Source organism: Lissotriton vulgaris, unplaced genomic scaffold (genome assembly GCF_964263255.1).
Source record: "Lissotriton vulgaris unplaced genomic scaffold, aLisVul1.2 SCAFFOLD_787, whole genome shotgun sequence".
Classification (NCBI taxonomy): domain Eukaryota; kingdom Metazoa; phylum Chordata; class Amphibia; order Caudata; family Salamandridae; genus Lissotriton; species Lissotriton vulgaris.
The window spans coordinates 557,747-576,422 of NW_028255626.1; the positions used below are offsets into that span (position 1 = coordinate 557,747).

Below are 18,676 nucleotides of genomic sequence, written 5' to 3' on the forward strand. Positions count from 1 at the left end.
GTGTGAGCAGCGCACACCTGTGACAAGCGAGCAGTGTGAGCAGCGCACACTAGTGAGAAGTGAGCAGTGTGAGCAGCTCACATCGATGTGAGAAGTGAGCAGTGTGAGCAGCTCACACTAGTGACAAGTGAGCAGTGTTAGCAGTGCACACTAGTGAGGCAGTGTTAGCAGCACACACTAGTGAGAAGTGAGCAGTGTGAGCAGCGCACACTTGTGACAAACGAGCAGTGTGAGCAGCGCACACTAGTGACAAGTGAGCATTGTGAGCAGCGCACACTTGTGACAAGCGAGCAGTGTGAGCAGCGCACACTAGTGAGAAGTGAGCAGTGTGAGCAGCTCACATCAATGTGAGAAATGAGCAGTGTGAGCAGCTGTTAGACCTGGCACCTTGGCATGAGTTTCCCTTCCACTTTTGTGCTGATGTGCATAAGATGTTTTTGCTGGTGTCCGCTGCTCAGGGCTCAAATAACGATGGATTTGGGCCCAGATCTTTGGACTGGGGTGAGTGTGTGACATTGATCCACATTCGGTCCATCACCTGTTGTGTTTGCATATTCCGCACTAAGTGCGCTGGGGATGCCCAGACGTGGGTCCCAGGCACTCCACACCACTGGAGTCAAGCTAGCCGGGCTGATGAGCGGTGTTGCCTCGAAACCGGTCCGGTCCTCGGATGCTTGATTCAGTTCTGGGAAGGGCATGGCTTTTGTAGTTCGGACTGGACTGTTCCCATGGGGCACAGGGTCAGAGCTGATTTGCATATCGCCATTGTCTAACCCAGGGTGGTGTGGAGTGCAAAATAACGATGGATTTGGGCCCAGATCTTTGGACTGGGGTGAGTGTATGACATTGATCCACATTTGGTCCATCACCTGTTGTGTATGCATATTCCGCCCTAAGTGCGCTGGGGATGCCCAGACGTGGGTCCCAGGCACTCCACACCACTGGAGTCAAGCTAGCCGGGCTGATGAGAGGTGTTACCTCGAAACCGGTCCGGTCCTCGGATGCTTGATTCCGTTCTGGGAAGGACATGGCTTTTGTAGTTCGGACTGGACTGTTCCCATGGGGCAAAGGGTCAGAGCTGATTTGCATATCGCCATTGTCTAACCCAGGGTGGTGTGGAGTGCAAAATAACAATGGATTTGGGCCCAGATCTTTGGACTTGGGTGAGTGTGTGACATTGATCCACATTCGGTCCATCACCTGTTGTGTTTGCATATTCCGCCCTAAGTGCGCTGGGGATGCCCAGACGTGGGTCCCAGGCACTCCACACCACTGGAGTCAAGCTAGCCGGGCTGATGAGAGGTGTTACCTCGAAACCGGTCCGGTCCTCGGATGCTTGATTCCGTTCTGGGAAGGACATGGCTTTTGTAGTTCGGACTGGACTGTTCCTATGGGGCACAGGGTCAGAGCTGATTTGCATATCGCCATTGTCTAACCCAGGGTGGTGTGGAGTGCAAAATAACGATGGATTTGGGCCCAGATCTTTGGACTGGGGTGAGTGTGTGACATTGATCCACATTCGGTCCATCACCTGTTGTGTTTGCATATTCCGCCCTAAGTGCGCTGGGGATGCCCAGACGTGGGTCCCAGGCACTCCACACCACTGGAGTCAAGCTAGCCGGGCTGATGAGAGGTGTTACCTCGAAACCGGTCCGGTCCTCGGATGCTTGATTCCGTTCTGGGAAGGACATGGCTTTTGTAGTTCGGACTGGACTGTTCCCATGGGGCACAGGGTCAGAGCTGATTTGCATATCGCCATTGTCTAACCCAGGGTGGTGTGGAGTGCAAAATAACGATGGATTTGGGCCCAGATCTTTGGACTGGGGTGAGTGTGTGATATTGATCCACATTCGGTCCATCACCTGTTGTGTTGGCATATTCCGCCCTAAGTGCGCTGGGGATGCCCAGACGTGGGTCCCAGGCACTACACACCACTGGAGTCAAGCTAGCCGGGCTGATGAGAGGTGTTACCTCGAAACCGGTCCTGTCCTCGGATGCTTGATTCCGTTCTGGGAAGGACATGGCTTTTGTAGTTTGGACTGGACTGTTCCCATGGGGCACAGGGTCAGAGCTGATTTGCATATCGCCATTGTCTAACCCAGGGTGGTGTAGAGTGCAAAATAACGATGGATTTGGGCCCAGATCTTTGGACTGGGGGGAGTGTGTGACATTGATCCACATTCGGTCCATCACCTGTTGTATTTGCATATTCCGCCCTAAGTGCGCTGGGGATGCCCAGACGTGGGTCCCAGGCACTCCACACCACTGGAGTCAAGCTAGCCGGGCTGATGAGAGGTGTTACCTCGAAACCGGTCCGGTCCTCGGATGCTTGATTCCGTTCTGGGAAGGACATGGCTTTTGTAGTTCGGACTGGACTGTTCCCATGGGGCACAGGGTCAGAGCTGATTTGCATATCGCCATTGTCTAACCCAGGGTGGTGTGGAGTGCAAAATAACGATGGATTTGGGCCCAGATCTTTGGACTGGGGTGAGTGTGTGACATTGATCCACATTCGGTCCATCACCTGTTGTGTTTGCATATTCCGCACTAAGTGCGCTGGGGATGCCCAGACGTGGGTCCCAGGCACTCCACACCACTGGAGTCAAGCTAGCCGGGCTGATGAGCGGTGTTGCCTCGAAACCGGTCCGGTCCTCGGATGCTTGATTCAGTTCTGGGAAGGGCATGGCTTTTGTAGTTCGGACTGGACTGTTCCCATGGGGCACAGGGTCAGAGCTGATTTGCATATCGCCATTGTCTAACCCAGGGTGGTGTGGAGTGCAAAATAACGATGGATTTGGGCCCAGATCTTTGGACTGGGGTGAGTGTATGACATTGATCCACATTTGGTCCATCACCTGTTGTGTATGCATATTCCGCCCTAAGTGCGCTGGGGATGCCCAGACGTGGGTCCCAGGCACTCCACACCACTGGAGTCAAGCTAGCCGGGCTGATGAGAGGTGTTACCTCGAAACCGGTCCGGTCCTCGGATGCTTGATTCCGTTCTGGGAAGGACATGGCTTTTGTAGTTCGGACTGGACTGTTCCCATGGGGCAAAGGGTCAGAGCTGATTTGCATATCGCCATTGTCTAACCCAGGGTGGTGTGGAGTGCAAAATAACAATGGATTTGGGCCCAGATCTTTGGACTTGGGTGAGTGTGTGACATTGATCCACATTCGGTCCATCACCTGTTGTGTTTGCATATTCCGCCCTAAGTGCGCTGGGGATGCCCAGACCTGGGTCCCAGGCACTCCACACCACTGGAGTCAAGCTAGCAGAGCTGATGAGAGGTGTTACCTCGAAACCGGGCCGGTCCTCGGATGCTTGATTCCGTTCTGGGAAGGACATGGCTTTTGTAGTTCGGACTGGACTGTTCCCATGGGGCACAGGGTCAGAGCTGATTTGCATATGGCCATTGTCTAACCCAGGGTGGTGTGGAGTGCAAAATAACGATGGATTTGGGCCCAGATCTTTGGACTGGGGTGAGTGTGTGACATTGATCCACATTCGGTCCATCACCTGTTGTGTTTGCATATTCCGCCCTAAGTGCGCTGGGGATGCCCAGACGTGGGTCCCAGGCACTCCACACCACTGGAGTCAAGCTAGCCGGGCTGATGAGAGGTGTTACCTCGAAACCGGTCCGGTCCTCGGATGCTTGATTCCGTTCTGGGAAGGACATGGCTTTTGTAGTTCGGACTGGACTGTTCCTATGGGGCACAGGGTCAGAGCTGATTTGCATATCGCCATTGTCTAACCCAGGGTGGTGTGGAGTGCAAAATAACGATGGATTTGGGCCCAGATCTTTGGACTGGGGTGAGTGTGTGACATTGATCCACATTCGGTCCATCACCTGTTGTGTTTGCATATTCCGCCCTAAGTGCGCTGGGGATGCCCAGACGTGGGTCCCAGGCACTCCACACCACTGGAGTCAAGCTAGCCGGGCTGATGAGAGGTGTTACCTCGAAACCGGTCCGGTCCTCGGATGCTTGATTCCGTTCTGGGAAGGACATGGCTTTTGTAGTTCGGACTGGACTGTTCCCATGGGGCACAGGGTCAGAGCTGATTTGCATATCGCCATTGTCTAACCCAGGGTGGTGTGGAGTGCAAAATAACGATGGATTTGGGCCCAGATCTTTGGACTGGGGTGAGTGTGTGATATTGATCCACATTCGGTCCATCACCTGTTGTGTTGGCATATTCCGCCCTAAGTGCGCTGGGGATGCCCAGACGTGGGTCCCAGGCACTACACACCACTGGAGTCAAGCTAGCCGGGCTGATGAGAGGTGTTACCTCGAAACCGGTCCTGTCCTCGGATGCTTGATTCCGTTCTGGGAAGGACATGGCTTTTGTAGTTTGGACTGGACTGTTCCCATGGGGCACAGGGTCAGAGCTGATTTGCATATCGCCATTGTCTAACCCAGGGTGGTGTAGAGTGCAAAATAACGATGGATTTGGGCCCAGATCTTTGGACTGGGGGGAGTGTGTGACATTGATCCACATTCGGTCCATCACCTGTTGTATTTGCATATTCCGCCCTAAGTGCGCTGGGGATGCCCAGACGTGGGTCCCAGGCACTCCACACCACTGGAGTCAAGCTAGCCGGGCTGATGAGAGGTGTTACCTCGAAACCGGTCCGGTCCTCGGATGCTTGATTCCGTTCTGGGAAGGACATGGCTTTTGTAGTTCGGACTGGACTGTTCCCATGGGGCACAGGGTCAGAGCTGATTTGCATATCGCCATTGTCTAACCCAGGGTGGTGTGGAGTGCAAAATAACGATGGATTTGGGCCCAGATCTTTGGACTGGGGTGAGTGTGTGACATTGATCCACATTCGGTCCATCACCTGTTGTGTTTGCTCAGGGCACAGCGCCACGGCCAATCCGTGCCGCAGTGCATGTGCTCCCAATGTAAAGTGTAACTGTGATTGATTTCCATGATTGGTTCATTGGATTTACTGTCAGTCCCCAGTAGAGTACACCAGGAGTGCCAGGGCTTGTGAATGCCAATACTGCTGGTGGGCCTCTAGCGCTGGTTGCGCCACCCACAGAAGCAGCAGAAGCAGCCTTTTAAAGTGTGTCTAGGGTCTGCCATTGCAGAACCTGCATGCAGTCTGGTACTGTCATGCTGGCTGGGCAAGTGCACACACTTGCCAGCCCCTAAACCTTCCCTTAACTTCATATTAGTCACCCCTATGGTAGGCCCAAGGGCAGGGTGCATTGTAAGTGTAAGGTAGGACATGCCCTGATGTGTGTGGCATGTCCTAATAGGGAATTACAGCCAAATTTGTTTTTCACTATTGTAAGGCTACCTACTCTCCATAGGCCAGAATTCATTCTGATTTTGGCCGACCTAATGAATTAGTTTTTGACTCTGAAGCCCAATATCTGGGGATAACGATTTCATCCAAGGTCGATGAGATTGTACGCTTAAATACTGAACCTGTCCTGAACTCTTCTAACAAAACTTTGGAGAGATTAAATAATTTACATTTCTCTTTTTATGGCCGAGTCAATATAATTAAAATGTTAATCTTTCCAAAGTTTTTATATTTATTCCAAACCATACCGCTTCTGTTTCCGGCATATTAATTGATAGAATTATCTCCAGATTCCTGTGGGGGTGTCATCGCTCTCGCCGAGCGTTGAAATCGTGTTTCTTGCCCAGGTTGAACTGGGGGTGGGGAGTCCCTAATTTTCAGTTGTACTATTGGCTTATTTCTTTAAGATTTATGGGTATACTCCTTTTTTTCCGATATTGTCACTGAAGAATCCATTTATCCCTCAGTCTATGAATTACTGTTAGGCAAGGCAGCTCCTCAATGTTTAGCCAAAATCATTGAACCCAGTTATTACAAAAAAAACAAATTTAAGATAATTTTAGCCTGCGCTACAATTTGGCGACAATTTAGGAAAAAAATTCTCGGTCTGGGTGAAATTAGCTATTATTCTCCAATGTTTAATAATCTTGCCTTACCTCCCCTTTTTCATGACCAAATCACAAGAAAAATGGCTCCTTTTAGAAATACAGATTTTGGGAGACTTATACGAAGATGCTCAATTCTCTTCATTTTCAGCTCTCCAAACTAAATATGGTCTACCACAGCATCACTTTTTCAAGTATCTCCAGATCCGGAGTTGTTTAGAATCGAAAGGCCTTCTTACTCACTCCTGTATGAACCCTAATAAGATATTACGAGGAAAGCAAAGAAAATAGGCCCAGTATATCAAATGACTATTAATCAATTTGAAGACGATTTATCTTCTGTGGAGAATAAATGGCAAAGGAAGCTAGATTTAGTAAATATCGATATGGGAAGATCAATTGAGTTATCCATTAAGGTACTCTTTAACGGATCCCTTCAAAGCTAACATTATATGTTACATTATATGTTGATTTTCGATCTTTATTACTCTCCCGCTAAGATAGCTAAGTGGAAGGTTGGAGGTGAATCAATATGTAATCGTTGTGATGAGGTGGATGCGGACTCCATTCATATGTTTTTTTAAATGTGAGAAACGTTCTTGTTTTATTATCGATATTGAATCTTTTATTAATAATAATTTAGGGATTGTTGTGAAATTTTCTCCCAACTGGTAATTTTTGGTTTTCAAGCAGATCAGTCTGGGATAAGAGCTACGGCTGAAGAAGCATTCCTGTTTATCTGTATGTCTGTTTTCCGTTTCTGCATCACTTCTCGCTGGATTGATAATGAACCCCCATCCTTTCATCAGTGGCAATGTAAGCTGCTCTCTATTTATCATTTAGAAATGGCTATGTATAGGCTTAAGGGGATAAGGAAAAAAAGGCAAGGATCAAAAATCTGGGATCCAGTTACTAAAATGGATTTAAGATACTCCCCCTATTTGTGTATTTTCCCTTTGTCTGTTTCTCATTTATATTATTTCTGCTCCTTTTTACATTGCTCATTTTTCATTGTGTGACCGCTTGTTGAAGTAAAACAATAAATACAATTTTTAAAAAAAAGGACATGCCCTGATGTGTGTGGCATGTACTAATAGCGAATTACAGCCAAATTCATTTTTCACTATTGTAAGGTTACCTACTCTCCATAGGCCAGAAGGGGCTGCTGGAATTATTACACATAATCCCAGCAGGCTCAGGGAACATGGCAGAAAGTCAAGTTTAGTATGCCTGAACTAAGAATAATAAAATACTTCTTTTAGTGAACTTTATTTTAATATCCTGTGTTTGCAAATGCTACTTTTAGAAAGCTAGCATTTGCTTGCCTAACCATTTCAGCCCGCCTCTGCTAGTATGTGTATCTGACTGTCTGGGATATGTGAGTGACAGGGCTGGGGGATGACAGGTGGTGAATGCAAGGATTACACCTTAGTGGGAGGTGGGAGTGCCCCTGGACTCTGAGAAGGGCTGTGCTCTGCCACCAAAATGCTGGCTCCGCCCCTGGGGAGAGACTGATGACTCAGCCGGCACCTGGCCCAGGAAGGGCGAAGCACTGTCAACAAGGTACTCCTGGCTGCCCCTGTCCACACAATGCTGGCTCCACCTCCTGTGGAGTGTCTGATGTGCCTGCCCCTCACACTGAAAGAAGACACCAGAGTACACCCAACAAAGTGCTCAGAGACTGAATGAAGTTATGCAGAGGCCCCTCTGGCCTGTGAGAACAAAGAAAATGCTGTATAAAAGTAGGAGCCCTGCTCCTTGTAAATCAGAATCCTGTTTCCCACAACGAACCTCTGCCCAACTAGAAGGAGAAGAAGCCGCTGGAAGGACTGGCCTGCCGATTGCCTTGCTGAGGAAGGAAAAGAAAAGACCTGCTGAAAAGACTTTGCTTACTTGTGCTAGAAACTTTCTCCAATGGCTTTCAATGCACTCTTTTGGGGTACCTTCACGCAGTTCTCATCTATCTATGCACTTCCCAGCGTTCCTGCACGCTTCTGGCTCGACTTGACTTGACCTGAGCCACAGGACCATCTGGCTTAACCTGCTCTCTGCTCATCTGCGGGTAATTGTGAAGATTCCTGCTCCCGCCGGAGCCGTGACCCTGGTGCCCTCCAGCTCCTCCTCGAAGCCATGACCAACTGTGTTTCCCTGTCCCTGCCGAGGAAGAGCTCCGCTCTGCCGAGCCGCTCTTCCCCCGCTGTGGGAAATCGATGTGTCACCTCGCCATTTGGAGGCTCGCTGCCTTGACCTTAGTCACCCCAGCCCCTCCTCGAGGCCGTGATCAACAGAGTTTCCCCGTCCCCGCCGAGGGAGAGCTCCGCTCCTCAGAGCCGCTCTCCTCCGCTGAGGGAAACCACGATATCACCTCGCCATCGGAGGCTCGCTGGTGCACCTCCCACCCTCCCGCCTGAAATCTTCGCCGGATCCCAAAGGACCCAGAGGACAGACCCGCCGAAGCCTGGACGCCTCGGGCACCAGCCTCGCTCTGACCTGGAGCCGCTGGGCGCCTCGCATCTGCCTTCGCGGAGGATCAACGCCAAGACGTCTTCTCCGGGCTCGGGGCCCGCCATGTTCTTATTTCCCCGCACCGCCTTCACAAAGAATCCCTGAGGTACTGTAAACCAGCTGCTGTACGAACTGCCCTTCCAGCAAGGCTCGCACCGCTCTTTGACCAGCTGCAGCCCCCGTGAGCCCCGCAGCATGTGCCTCGAGCCGCGGTACGAGCCGCCCTGCCAGCGAGGCTCGCACCGCTCATTGTCCCCTGGGCACCCCTGGTATGCTCCGTAGCCTGTGCTCCCTCCAGTGCGAGTCGCACACAGCTGTACGACTTGTACTCCTTGACAGACCCGGCCGTGCCGTATGCGCCTCACGCGAGAAGCGTGAGCTTTGGCAGGTCGGGCCCGTATCACGAGCCAGAAGCGTGCAGGAACGCTGGGAAGTGCATAGATAGATGAGAACTGCGTGAAGGTACCCCAAAAGAGTGCATTGAAAGAACTGTGGCCTCTACAGAAGACTGAATCCATATATTTGAACTATAAACAAAGAGAACATTGCCTATTTACCAACTGTAGCTTAGGAACACGTTAGTGATGGTCTTGTGATAAAGTCTTACCTGCATATATATATTTTTACATAAAGAAGATGTATTTTGATATAACTACAGCCTGGTGTCCATTTGTGGGGGGATTGGTATGTTTACTGTGTGTGTCATTACAAATGCTTAACTAATAACGCCTGTAGATTAGCCTTGGCTGCTCACGCCACGCACCTAGAGGGTGAGCAAGGGTAATTCTAAGGGGTCATCCTTCGCCCTGACTTAGAGGAGAGGGTCCCTGCTTGTCACAAGTGAATACTTGTGCCAACCAGAGACCCCCAATTCTAACAACAGCGCACACTTGTGACAAGCGAGCAGTGTGAGCAGCGCACACTAGTGACAAGCAAGCAGTGTGAGCAGCTCACACTAATGAGAAGTGAGCAGTGTGAGCAGCGCACCTCAATGTGAGAAGTAAGCAGTGTGAGCAGCACACACTAGTGAGGAGTGAGCAGTGTGAGCAGCGCACACTAGTGAGAAGTGAGCAGTGTGACCAGCGCACACTAGTGAGAAGTGAGCAGTGTGAATGGCGCACACTAGTGACAAGTGAGCAGTGTGAGCAGCGCACCTCAATGTGCCTGCTGTCACTGCAGTCTGCCTGTGCCAGGGCACAAAACAGAGCCCGATAGAGACCAATTTTGAAGCCCTCTTTAAAAAACTGCCGGTGTTCAGCACCAGCGAGACCCGGCCCACTTAAAGCCCTGACTCTAAAGAATTATTGCTGAAACTATTCAAAACAAGACAAAAATAGTCAGACAAGCAGCTGTCACAGCCCAGAACTCTCTGATCTGAGGTGCCAAGAAACACTTTAACTCCTCCCACTGCCGCCTGGTTTCAGTCCTGATCTTCTTGGAGGGCAGGGCCGCACTCACTCCTCGTTTTACACTGACCTGTCTGGCAGATAGTTTTGATAGTAATGTTTGATCTTGGCCTACATTCACCCCTTTCCCCCTGCTGCAACCAATGAATAGACGCAGCTGGATGTAGGCACCCGTAATCTAGAGGAAATAAAACTTATGGCAGCAGAGGGAGACTCCTTAAAATCTGCATCCTTTTGGGGACATTCTCCTACTCCGTGTACTCAGGGTGCTGATAGCGCCTAAAACAGGCTTCAGAGAGCTGACCCTAAAACCTGCATGTAAGACAAAGATATGAAGGAGAGAGGCTGCTCTCAGAGTCACTGAATACAGAGGAAAGTACAAAATGCAGATGAGACCGACAAGGCCCCCCTCCATTCCCCCTGCTCCTTACCTCATCTTCTGCAGCCGGGTGTCCGGGTGCTTCAGGGCGTCACAGATCAGGGTCAGACCAGCGTCACCCATGGCATTGAAGCTCAAGTCCAGGTCCAGCAAAGAGCGGTTGGAGCGAAGGGCAGCGGCCAGAGCTGCACAGGAAGCACCGGTTATCGAACACCGAGAGAGGCTAAGAAGGGGCAAGAAAGAGAGGGAATTAAAACATTAACGATTCGAAGGATTTATTACTAACAGTATTAAAAACAAGGTATAAATACAGAGAACAGCAGCTGCGCTGGCCCAGGACTCTCAGATCAGAGGTGGACAAGAAACACTTTAACTCCTCCCACAACATGAACCTATGGAGGACTTTGGGTCCACTTATAAAAGCGCATATACCATCTCTTAGTAGGGCAGCTCATGGGATAGATTCCTTTAGTAGACGTTTAGGTCACAGTCATAGTAAATCAGTTATACACATTTACAATGCAAAGTGCTTCCCCACGGTGGCGTTTGGTGTGGAAATGTGTGGAAATCTGGGGATACAAGCCTTGCCGTTCAATTCAAGTTCCTGAAAACAAAATGTAAAGAAAGCTATCAAGGGGAGCCCTGTCTAAATCTTTGGGGGCATTTTTTATCCTGCGGAGACCTTACCTGAACCCTGCCAAAACAGCGCGGAGCACGGAGACTCCTCCATGCATTGGCTACCATGCTTGGGGGACTTGGGACCACAACTCCCGGCAGCACCAGCGGAGCGCACACCGCCACCACGCACAGCCAGCGCCAGGAAGCGCTTGAAAGTCATACAGAGCTCCGGTGAAGCGGGAGCCCTGTCTAAATCTTTGGGGGCATTCTTTATTCTGCGGAGAACTTACCTGAACCCTGCCAAAACAGCGCGGAGCACGGAGACTCCTCCACACATTTGCTACCACGCTTGGGGGACTCGGGACCACAACTCCCGGCAGCACCAGTGGCGCGCACGCCGCCACCACAGGCGCTTAAAAGACATACAGAGCTCCTGCGTCGCGAAGCCCGGGCAAAGGGCGGACCCTCTTAGGCCCTCAGAGGCCAGAAGAGACTGGGCTGGGCCACCCCCCCTGGATCTACAGAGACTTCGACAAAGGTGCCTCTTTATATTTCCAGTGTATATATTAATTTCACTTGCTTCTTTAATTGTCCCATTTTAATCACTCTGTCTGTATATAAACCCTGGGTGGCACTCTATAGAAGGGTCTACGTATAACTATACTATATCAAGTCACTTTACCATCAAAATGAGTAAGAGCAGAAGTACACCTATGTCGACCCGTTCCACTTCAAGGAAAAGGCCTCAAGTTACTACACCTCTCCCAAGCATTACCGCGATTGATAGAATGCTCGCTAAGACCATAGGGGTTGTCGTCAATGCGATAGAGAGCACGGAGAGGCGCCTTTCATTACCTCCAAGTATGTGCCTTTCCACTCAGCCAACCCAGGATCTGCATACGCAGGTTAATTCATCCACCCACACTGCATATTTTCAAGATTCTTTCCTTATGGAATCTTATGCAGGCTTCCCTGACACAGAGAACAAACAGCTAACCCCATCATCTCAAATTCTCCCACCTGACTTTGTCACTCGGGAAAGCAGGTTGTCCCTGACCCCTTACATGCTTGACCAGGGGGTAACTGTGAGTTCAGCACAGAGAGACTCTAACACCGTAGTACAAACTCCCAAATCAGTAGAACAAAGTCAGCTGGCAGCCTCTGAGAGTAGTATAGCCCTTGAGATCATTGATATTGACACTAGCCCGATCAACAAGACAAGTGATGACAACACTTTTGAGGAGACTCTCATGCCAAAAATAGAACATTTAATGATGTCCCTTATATTACCTCTATTACAAAGAGTAATCGTGTTAGATGAGAAATTAGAAAAGATGGGGGAAGTTCACCTGCGAAATAATGAAATTCTGATGAAGTATGTCAAAACTTTCCAAACCCTGAACCATCATAAAAACAAAGCCAAGCTGATGTGCCCTCTAATTAATAAGAACACCCCCGTAGCCACATCAGGCACGTGGAAATTGGCTAAACAATCACAGTTACCAAAACTTTTAGATAAGGGGCATAAAGAACCCCTAATAGTTCCTCCAGTAATAACGGGTGGGGCACAGATGAGACGGTCCCCCAAAGTGTGCTGCCTAGTAAGGCAGGACCAGAAACTACAGAGGGGGGGACGAGAATGAGTGGGCAGCTGAGGGTTTAAATAACGATAACGTCAATAGCATTAGTCGGCAGGTTCAACCCGAAAGATCGGCACCAGTTAGTAAGGCACCAGTTAGCAAGTTTTCACGCATTGACTTACCCCCGGATTCCCATCCCTTCATGGTGGTAATGATAGGAGTACCCACACTAGATACAGGAAAGTTTGAAGGTCATTTAGAATTAAAAAACAAGGTTAGTCATTGGCTAACCAGACATAGGCCAATTCCCCCCCTTTATAAGCGGACAAATCCTACATGTTAGGAGATTAAACTGGGTAGGACAGAGGAAAAAGAATTATGAAGGTGACTGCATTGTAATAAACTTTAAAGACCGGCGGGTGGCAAACTGCATTAGCGGTTGGAGGGAAGGCGACCTAGAAAGCAGGATCCAGACAGTAGATCTCAGCTCCTTCTATCCCCCGTCCCTCCCGGCTCAAAGAAACACATATCGCCAGCACACAGACAGACCCAGATATTATACCCATCATGATAATTTTTCACTGGCCAATGATATCATGCACCCAAATTATGCTTTTGGAAGTGGTCACTATGATTACTATTACACCCAGTATAGGGTACCCACTTACAATCGCTTTGACTCCTTCCATCAGCAGGAAGGCCTTGAGGGAGTAGATTGACATCACGAAAAGTCCCTAATATGAACAACAGATACCCTTCCAGTCTCACGTTATACTGTTGCAAACAGGGATAAGCCGCAGGAGGATCTGGCTCACGTTTTAGCACGACGGGTCGCTTCAAAACAACTGCTGAATGTTAAATCAGTGGAAATAAATGGTATTAAGGAGCTTATAGGACCCGTGATGTCAGCCAACGATCCGCTGCCATATGTTGAGTCAGCCGTTGCTATGCCGGCACAGACTTGTGAACTAATGCAAATGCCAACAAGGAAACGGATCATTAACCCTGATTCAGAAATAGATGCAGGGGATATTATCGAGGCAAGTTCTGTGGTTCTACCTGGAAAAGATACAGGGGATGAAGTCCTGGCCCGAACAGAAGCAATTACAAGAAGGCACAACATAATATACAGCGCCAAGGAACCTAATGGTGTTAGTGCGCTCAACAAATTAATTTAACATAACATAACATAACAATATCATGGAACATTGCTGGACTAGCGGGTAAAATCAACGACCCAATGTGGGTGACTTTTATAAAATCTTATCCAGTAATCTGCCTACAAGAAACATGGCTGGTAGGACACAACACATTTATAGAAGGGTACAAAAGCTTATTTGTGCCAGCTGCGCCGTCCAGGAGTGGCAGAGCTAGAGGGGGACTGGCTGTGTACATTGTTCTAGCACTAACATGTTCTGGTATAAGATTTTCTTTCATCCAAATACTGTCTGTCAAAAATGGGAAAGATTCAATAACCGTGATTAATTTTTACAATTCTGTTAACAAAAAAGGGGATTGTAAGATTGCTGAACTAGGCAGTTTCCTTAGGGATACCTTGGAGAGATTTTCACCCCAGATTGTCATCGCAGGGGATTTTAATTTACATCCCTGTGGGAACCCAGCAAACACTGTAGCCGGTCTAATGGGTTGCAACAGACTAGAAGGTTTTCATTTTGATCATACCCCACGGGGCAATTTGCTGAACAACTTTATGGATGAATTTGATCTTATCACTGCCATGTCCCAGGTGGACGATCATATTCTTCATGAAGTTCCTGCATATAAAGGCAGTGCGGGGGCTCCTATATTGATCACATACTTCTTTCTAGCACTCTCAGCACTCATGTGTCAGGTTTTAAAGTTCTTGAGAACTCATTTAGTGACCTCAACCCGGTCTGCATTCATCTAGGAGGCAAGATTCTAAATGTACAAAAAAAAGGGTGGATGGTGGGGTCCTAAAATGTACGGATGGCAAAAGACGCCTAAAATGGGTCAAGGTGAACTCGGCCCAATTGTACGAACAGATTAATAACACGTGCAATATCGAATTATCAACCTGCGTATTTCCAGTATGTTCAGCCCAGGAAATTCTCTTAGCCTATGATGGCATTGTCTCAAAAGTTGGGGCAATGCTAACCATACCCTCCACAGGTCGGGGATGCAGTGACCCTAAATGGCTTGATCACTCTTGCTCGAGGGCAAGTCGTGACCTAAAGACGGCGTTAAAAGCCAGACCGAGGGATCTGCTAAGTATCAGGGTAGCCTGCCTTACCTACAAAAAGGCTCTGACTGTACGTAAAGCAGAAGTGAAAGCTTCCACCTGGGAAAAGCTGTCAGATCCCATAACACTCGGAGTGCAAAATTTTGGGGAATCATTAACAAACCCTTGTTTGAATCCCCAGGCGACTCTTCTATAGGTACGCGCATATTAGAAGAAGAGTGGGTCTCCCATTTTAGTTCCATTTTTAACAGTGAAACGCCACAGCCAGAATATAAAGGAGGTGATCAAGGTGACAACCCTCTGCTATTTTCTATTTGTGAGGCGGAAAAAGGTATATTGTGCCTATCCAGTAATAAAGCACCCGGGCCTTTTTAAATCTATGGTATCATTACAAACACGGATGCCCTAAGTCTTGGGGGGTATCCACAATAGACCCAGTTTTTAAAAAAGGGGATCGAAATAGCAAATAGCACGACCTGCTACAGGCCAATATCCTCAAGCGATTCGGTGGGCAAAGTAGTGGGAGGTGTAATTTTGAACAGGTTGAGTGGAACGTCCTGATTGAAGCCCACAAGATCTGTGTATTCCAGGAGACCTGGAGCACCGAGCCACTGTATCGAGTTGGGTTTGTTACCATCTTTGCACCAGCTGAAAAACCTAAGCATAGGAAGGGGCGTCCATCAGGGGGGCTTATCATCTGGGTAAGCATCTCGCTCAATTGTCGAATAACCATCAAGCGGACAGATAACCCAGATATCCTTGGCATTTCTCTATCTGGCCATCGTGGGGGACTAACAGTAGATCTCTACGATGTCTATGCTAGAGGTTCCAAAAATGGGTGTATTTCACCCATAAAATCTGAGCTTGAGGCCCAACTTTGGGATCATAGAGAACCTGATCACATCATAATAGCAGGAGATTTTAACTGTACATATGAGCCACTTCCCCTGGATGGAATCCCTGATCTAGGAGAAGAGGACAGTAGGTGGGGTATTCCCACACTCTCTATCCCTCCTATTAAGCGCTGGACTCGTAGTGCAATACAGCTTAATGCATTGACTCTAGAGTTCGGACTAAGAGCAGCTAATGGCCGCACACCTTCTGACCGGATGGGTGCCCCAACATTCAACAGAGTTGGTCATTCCTCGAGGATTGACTATATTCTGTTGGACCGGGGGCTTTGGAGTTCGGTCATTGACATGGCTATTATTCCGACCATAGAGAGTGACCATAACTCACTTTCTTTATCCTTAATGAATCCCTGGTCCTCCGGAGTGCCGTTAGTACCACCGAACTGTCCACAGGGGGTTACTGTCTCCTCTTGTGGAAGACGCCTAAAGTGGAATAAAATCTCGAGTAATGTTGATAAACTCTCCACTATCGAAGAAGTGCTTAAAGGCTCACAAGAAGAAATCAGTTCCATAGACCTACTTATGGCAGCAGATAGGGTAACAGCTATCTATGAAGCAGCCGTAAAAACAATAGGGGACGTTTTTTGGGTAAAAGGGACTGCAGGGAAAACCATGCCCCAAAGCAAAACCAAGGGGAGACACGACTGGTACTCTGCATCATGTAGGAAAGCCAAAACACGCCTAATTGAGGCAGTCAAAGGAAAGTCCCAACTATTAATACAAACGGCTAGGCGAGAACACAAAAGAGTTCTGGGGCTAGCGAAAAGGGAGTGGGAAGACGCCTACTGGTCAACTCTCAAAGAAGCTAGCTCGAAAAAAGACTCAAAATGGTTCTGGGATACCATAAGAGCTCGCAATAGACCAGACAGCGATCTGTTAACTTGTAATATCCCAAGCCAGGCGTGGGTTGATCATTTTTCTAAACTTTATACCTGTCATGATGATTTGGATGAGGGTGGGGTGGCTCTACCTTCGTTCACTCCAAATCATGTAATCTGCCATACTGACTTTGATTTTACGATCAAGGAAGTGGAATACGCAATAAGCACTATTATTCCACAAAAAGCGGCTGGTCCCGATGGCATTCCTGGCGACCTCTTAAAGGCTGATAGTGCAAGATGGGGTAAATTGATCCATTCTCTCCTTGTTGCCATCTGTAAAGGTGCCCCTATTCCCTCATCGTGGAAGGGGGCCGAGGTGGTCCCTATCTACAAGAAAGGATCGAGGGCTGATCCATCCAACTATAGGCTGATCAGCTTGTTGGACATTGGCCAAAAAGTTGTCGGCAAAGTCCTGTTAGTTAGAACTCTAAACTGGGTAGAAGAAAATAAAATCCTTTCTGACTTTCAGGCAGGCTTCAGAGTGGGCACTGGGACGATTGAGCAAGCCTTTAGGCTCATGATGGTGTACTGGAAGGTGGTGGCTATAGGCAAGGGCAGTCTTTATCTCGCGTTTATCGATTTAAAGACTGCCTTTGACCTTGTACCTAGGGAATCACTTTGGAAAGTACTCGCTGACATGGGGCTGCCACACTATTTACTATCCCTACTAGTTAGGTTGCACCAAGATAGCTTTGCCCAAGTCAGGTGGGGCCCTGGAGGGGAGGAAACGGGTAGTATTCCGGTTGAGAGAGGTGTCCGCCAGGGATGTGTTCTGGCTCCCACCCTTTTCTCTCTTTACATCAATGGGGTGGTTGAGCATCTCTTTAAACATCCTTCTGACGAACCATCCCTGGCTGGTGAACGCATACCAACCCTCCTCTTCACGGATGATACGCTTTTAATTTCTAAATCCCCAATGGGACTCCAGAGACTTTTGGACAACTTTCAATCCTTTTGCACCAAACGAGGTCTGGTATTAAACACAAATAAAACGAAGTACCTTGTGCTGAATCCACCGAAGCAACATGTGCGTTCTCCCACCCTGAATGCTGAGCTCCTGAAGAGGGTAAAGGTCTTTGACTATCTTGGGATACGCCTATCGCACAAAATGGACTGGACGCCACACTTAGATAAAATGCTGTTGAGTCACAAAAGGATTACAGGAGCCCTTTTGAAAGAGCAACAATCCAGTTCAACAAGGCCTATAGCCACAGTCCTCGAGATTTATTCAGCTAAAGGTGTTAGCTCTGCCCTTTATGGGGCTGAACTTTGGGGCTCATCCACCACTGATGCTCTGCAGAGATCTGAAAACAAATTCTGTAGAGCAATTATGTCCCTCCCACAAGGCACCCCTACACTTCCTTTAATGTTGGACCTAGGCTGCCCCCAGATCGACGATATCGCAAAATTCCGTCTATTATTACTATGGGCACGCATCTGGCGGGAGGAAGAACTAAGTGGATATGCCAGAGGCCTTGAAGAAATCATGTCATCGCCAAGTTGGCATAAAATCAAATGGCTAAAAGACATGAAGAGCGTACTAACTAAGTTGGGACAAATTGAATCATGGTCGAATAGAACTTCACCCCCGAAGCAAGTCCTCAAAAAGCTTTACTGGGACTGGATTTGTACACAAAGAAATTCTAGTACCACCTTGGGCAGGCTTACAGAGGATTTTTTGAGGTTTAAAGATTGCCCTAGACGGGAACTGTACCTTGATGCAATTGGAAAACCCTTTGATAGGGCCTTGTACTTCAGGTTCAGAGTGGGAACCCTTCCACTTAATTCTTTCACCGCAAGATGGAAATCCCACATGTAAATGTCTGAGTTATGCCCAGCTTGTCTTGCCAAACCGGAATCATTGGCACATTTCATGTTCGAGTGCAGCGAGTACGCAACCCCAAGGAGGGTCTGGCTCAAAAACCTATGCCGCCAGTTGGGGACTAGGAGCCATGACGTGGCAGTTAGCATACTCATATCCGATAGTAGTGTACCCTATGCTTGTGCCCTAGCCACATTTCTATCATGGGCTTGGGCTATCCGAGCCAAAAGGCTAAAACTAACTGTTTAATTCTATTTTTATAAAATGTCTTGACTGAATGAACTGCCATTTTTTCTTGATTAAGAAATCTGTAAAAATTCAATCAATTAATTGGCTAGTTTATGATTGTACAAACATTATTACTGAAACTACTGTCTTTTTTAAATGTTTTGTACACAGACAAAAATCTTTTTAATCTATTACTGTTTTTACT

The 18,676-nt window shown here is 48.3% G+C and overlaps 1 protein-coding gene across 1 annotated transcript in view; it reads right to left on the minus strand.

Moving 5' to 3' along the window:
- Nucleotides 1–18,676, minus strand: part of LOC147659051 (NACHT, LRR and PYD domains-containing protein 12-like) — a 487,072-nt gene that overhangs the window by 285,046 nt on the left and 183,350 nt on the right. The window contains exon 10 of the mRNA XM_086952007.1: nucleotides 10,263–10,433. Within this exon, the coding sequence (XP_086808133.1) occupies nucleotides 10,263–10,433 (171 nt within the window). The remainder of the gene's footprint in view (nucleotides 1–10,262; nucleotides 10,434–18,676) is intronic.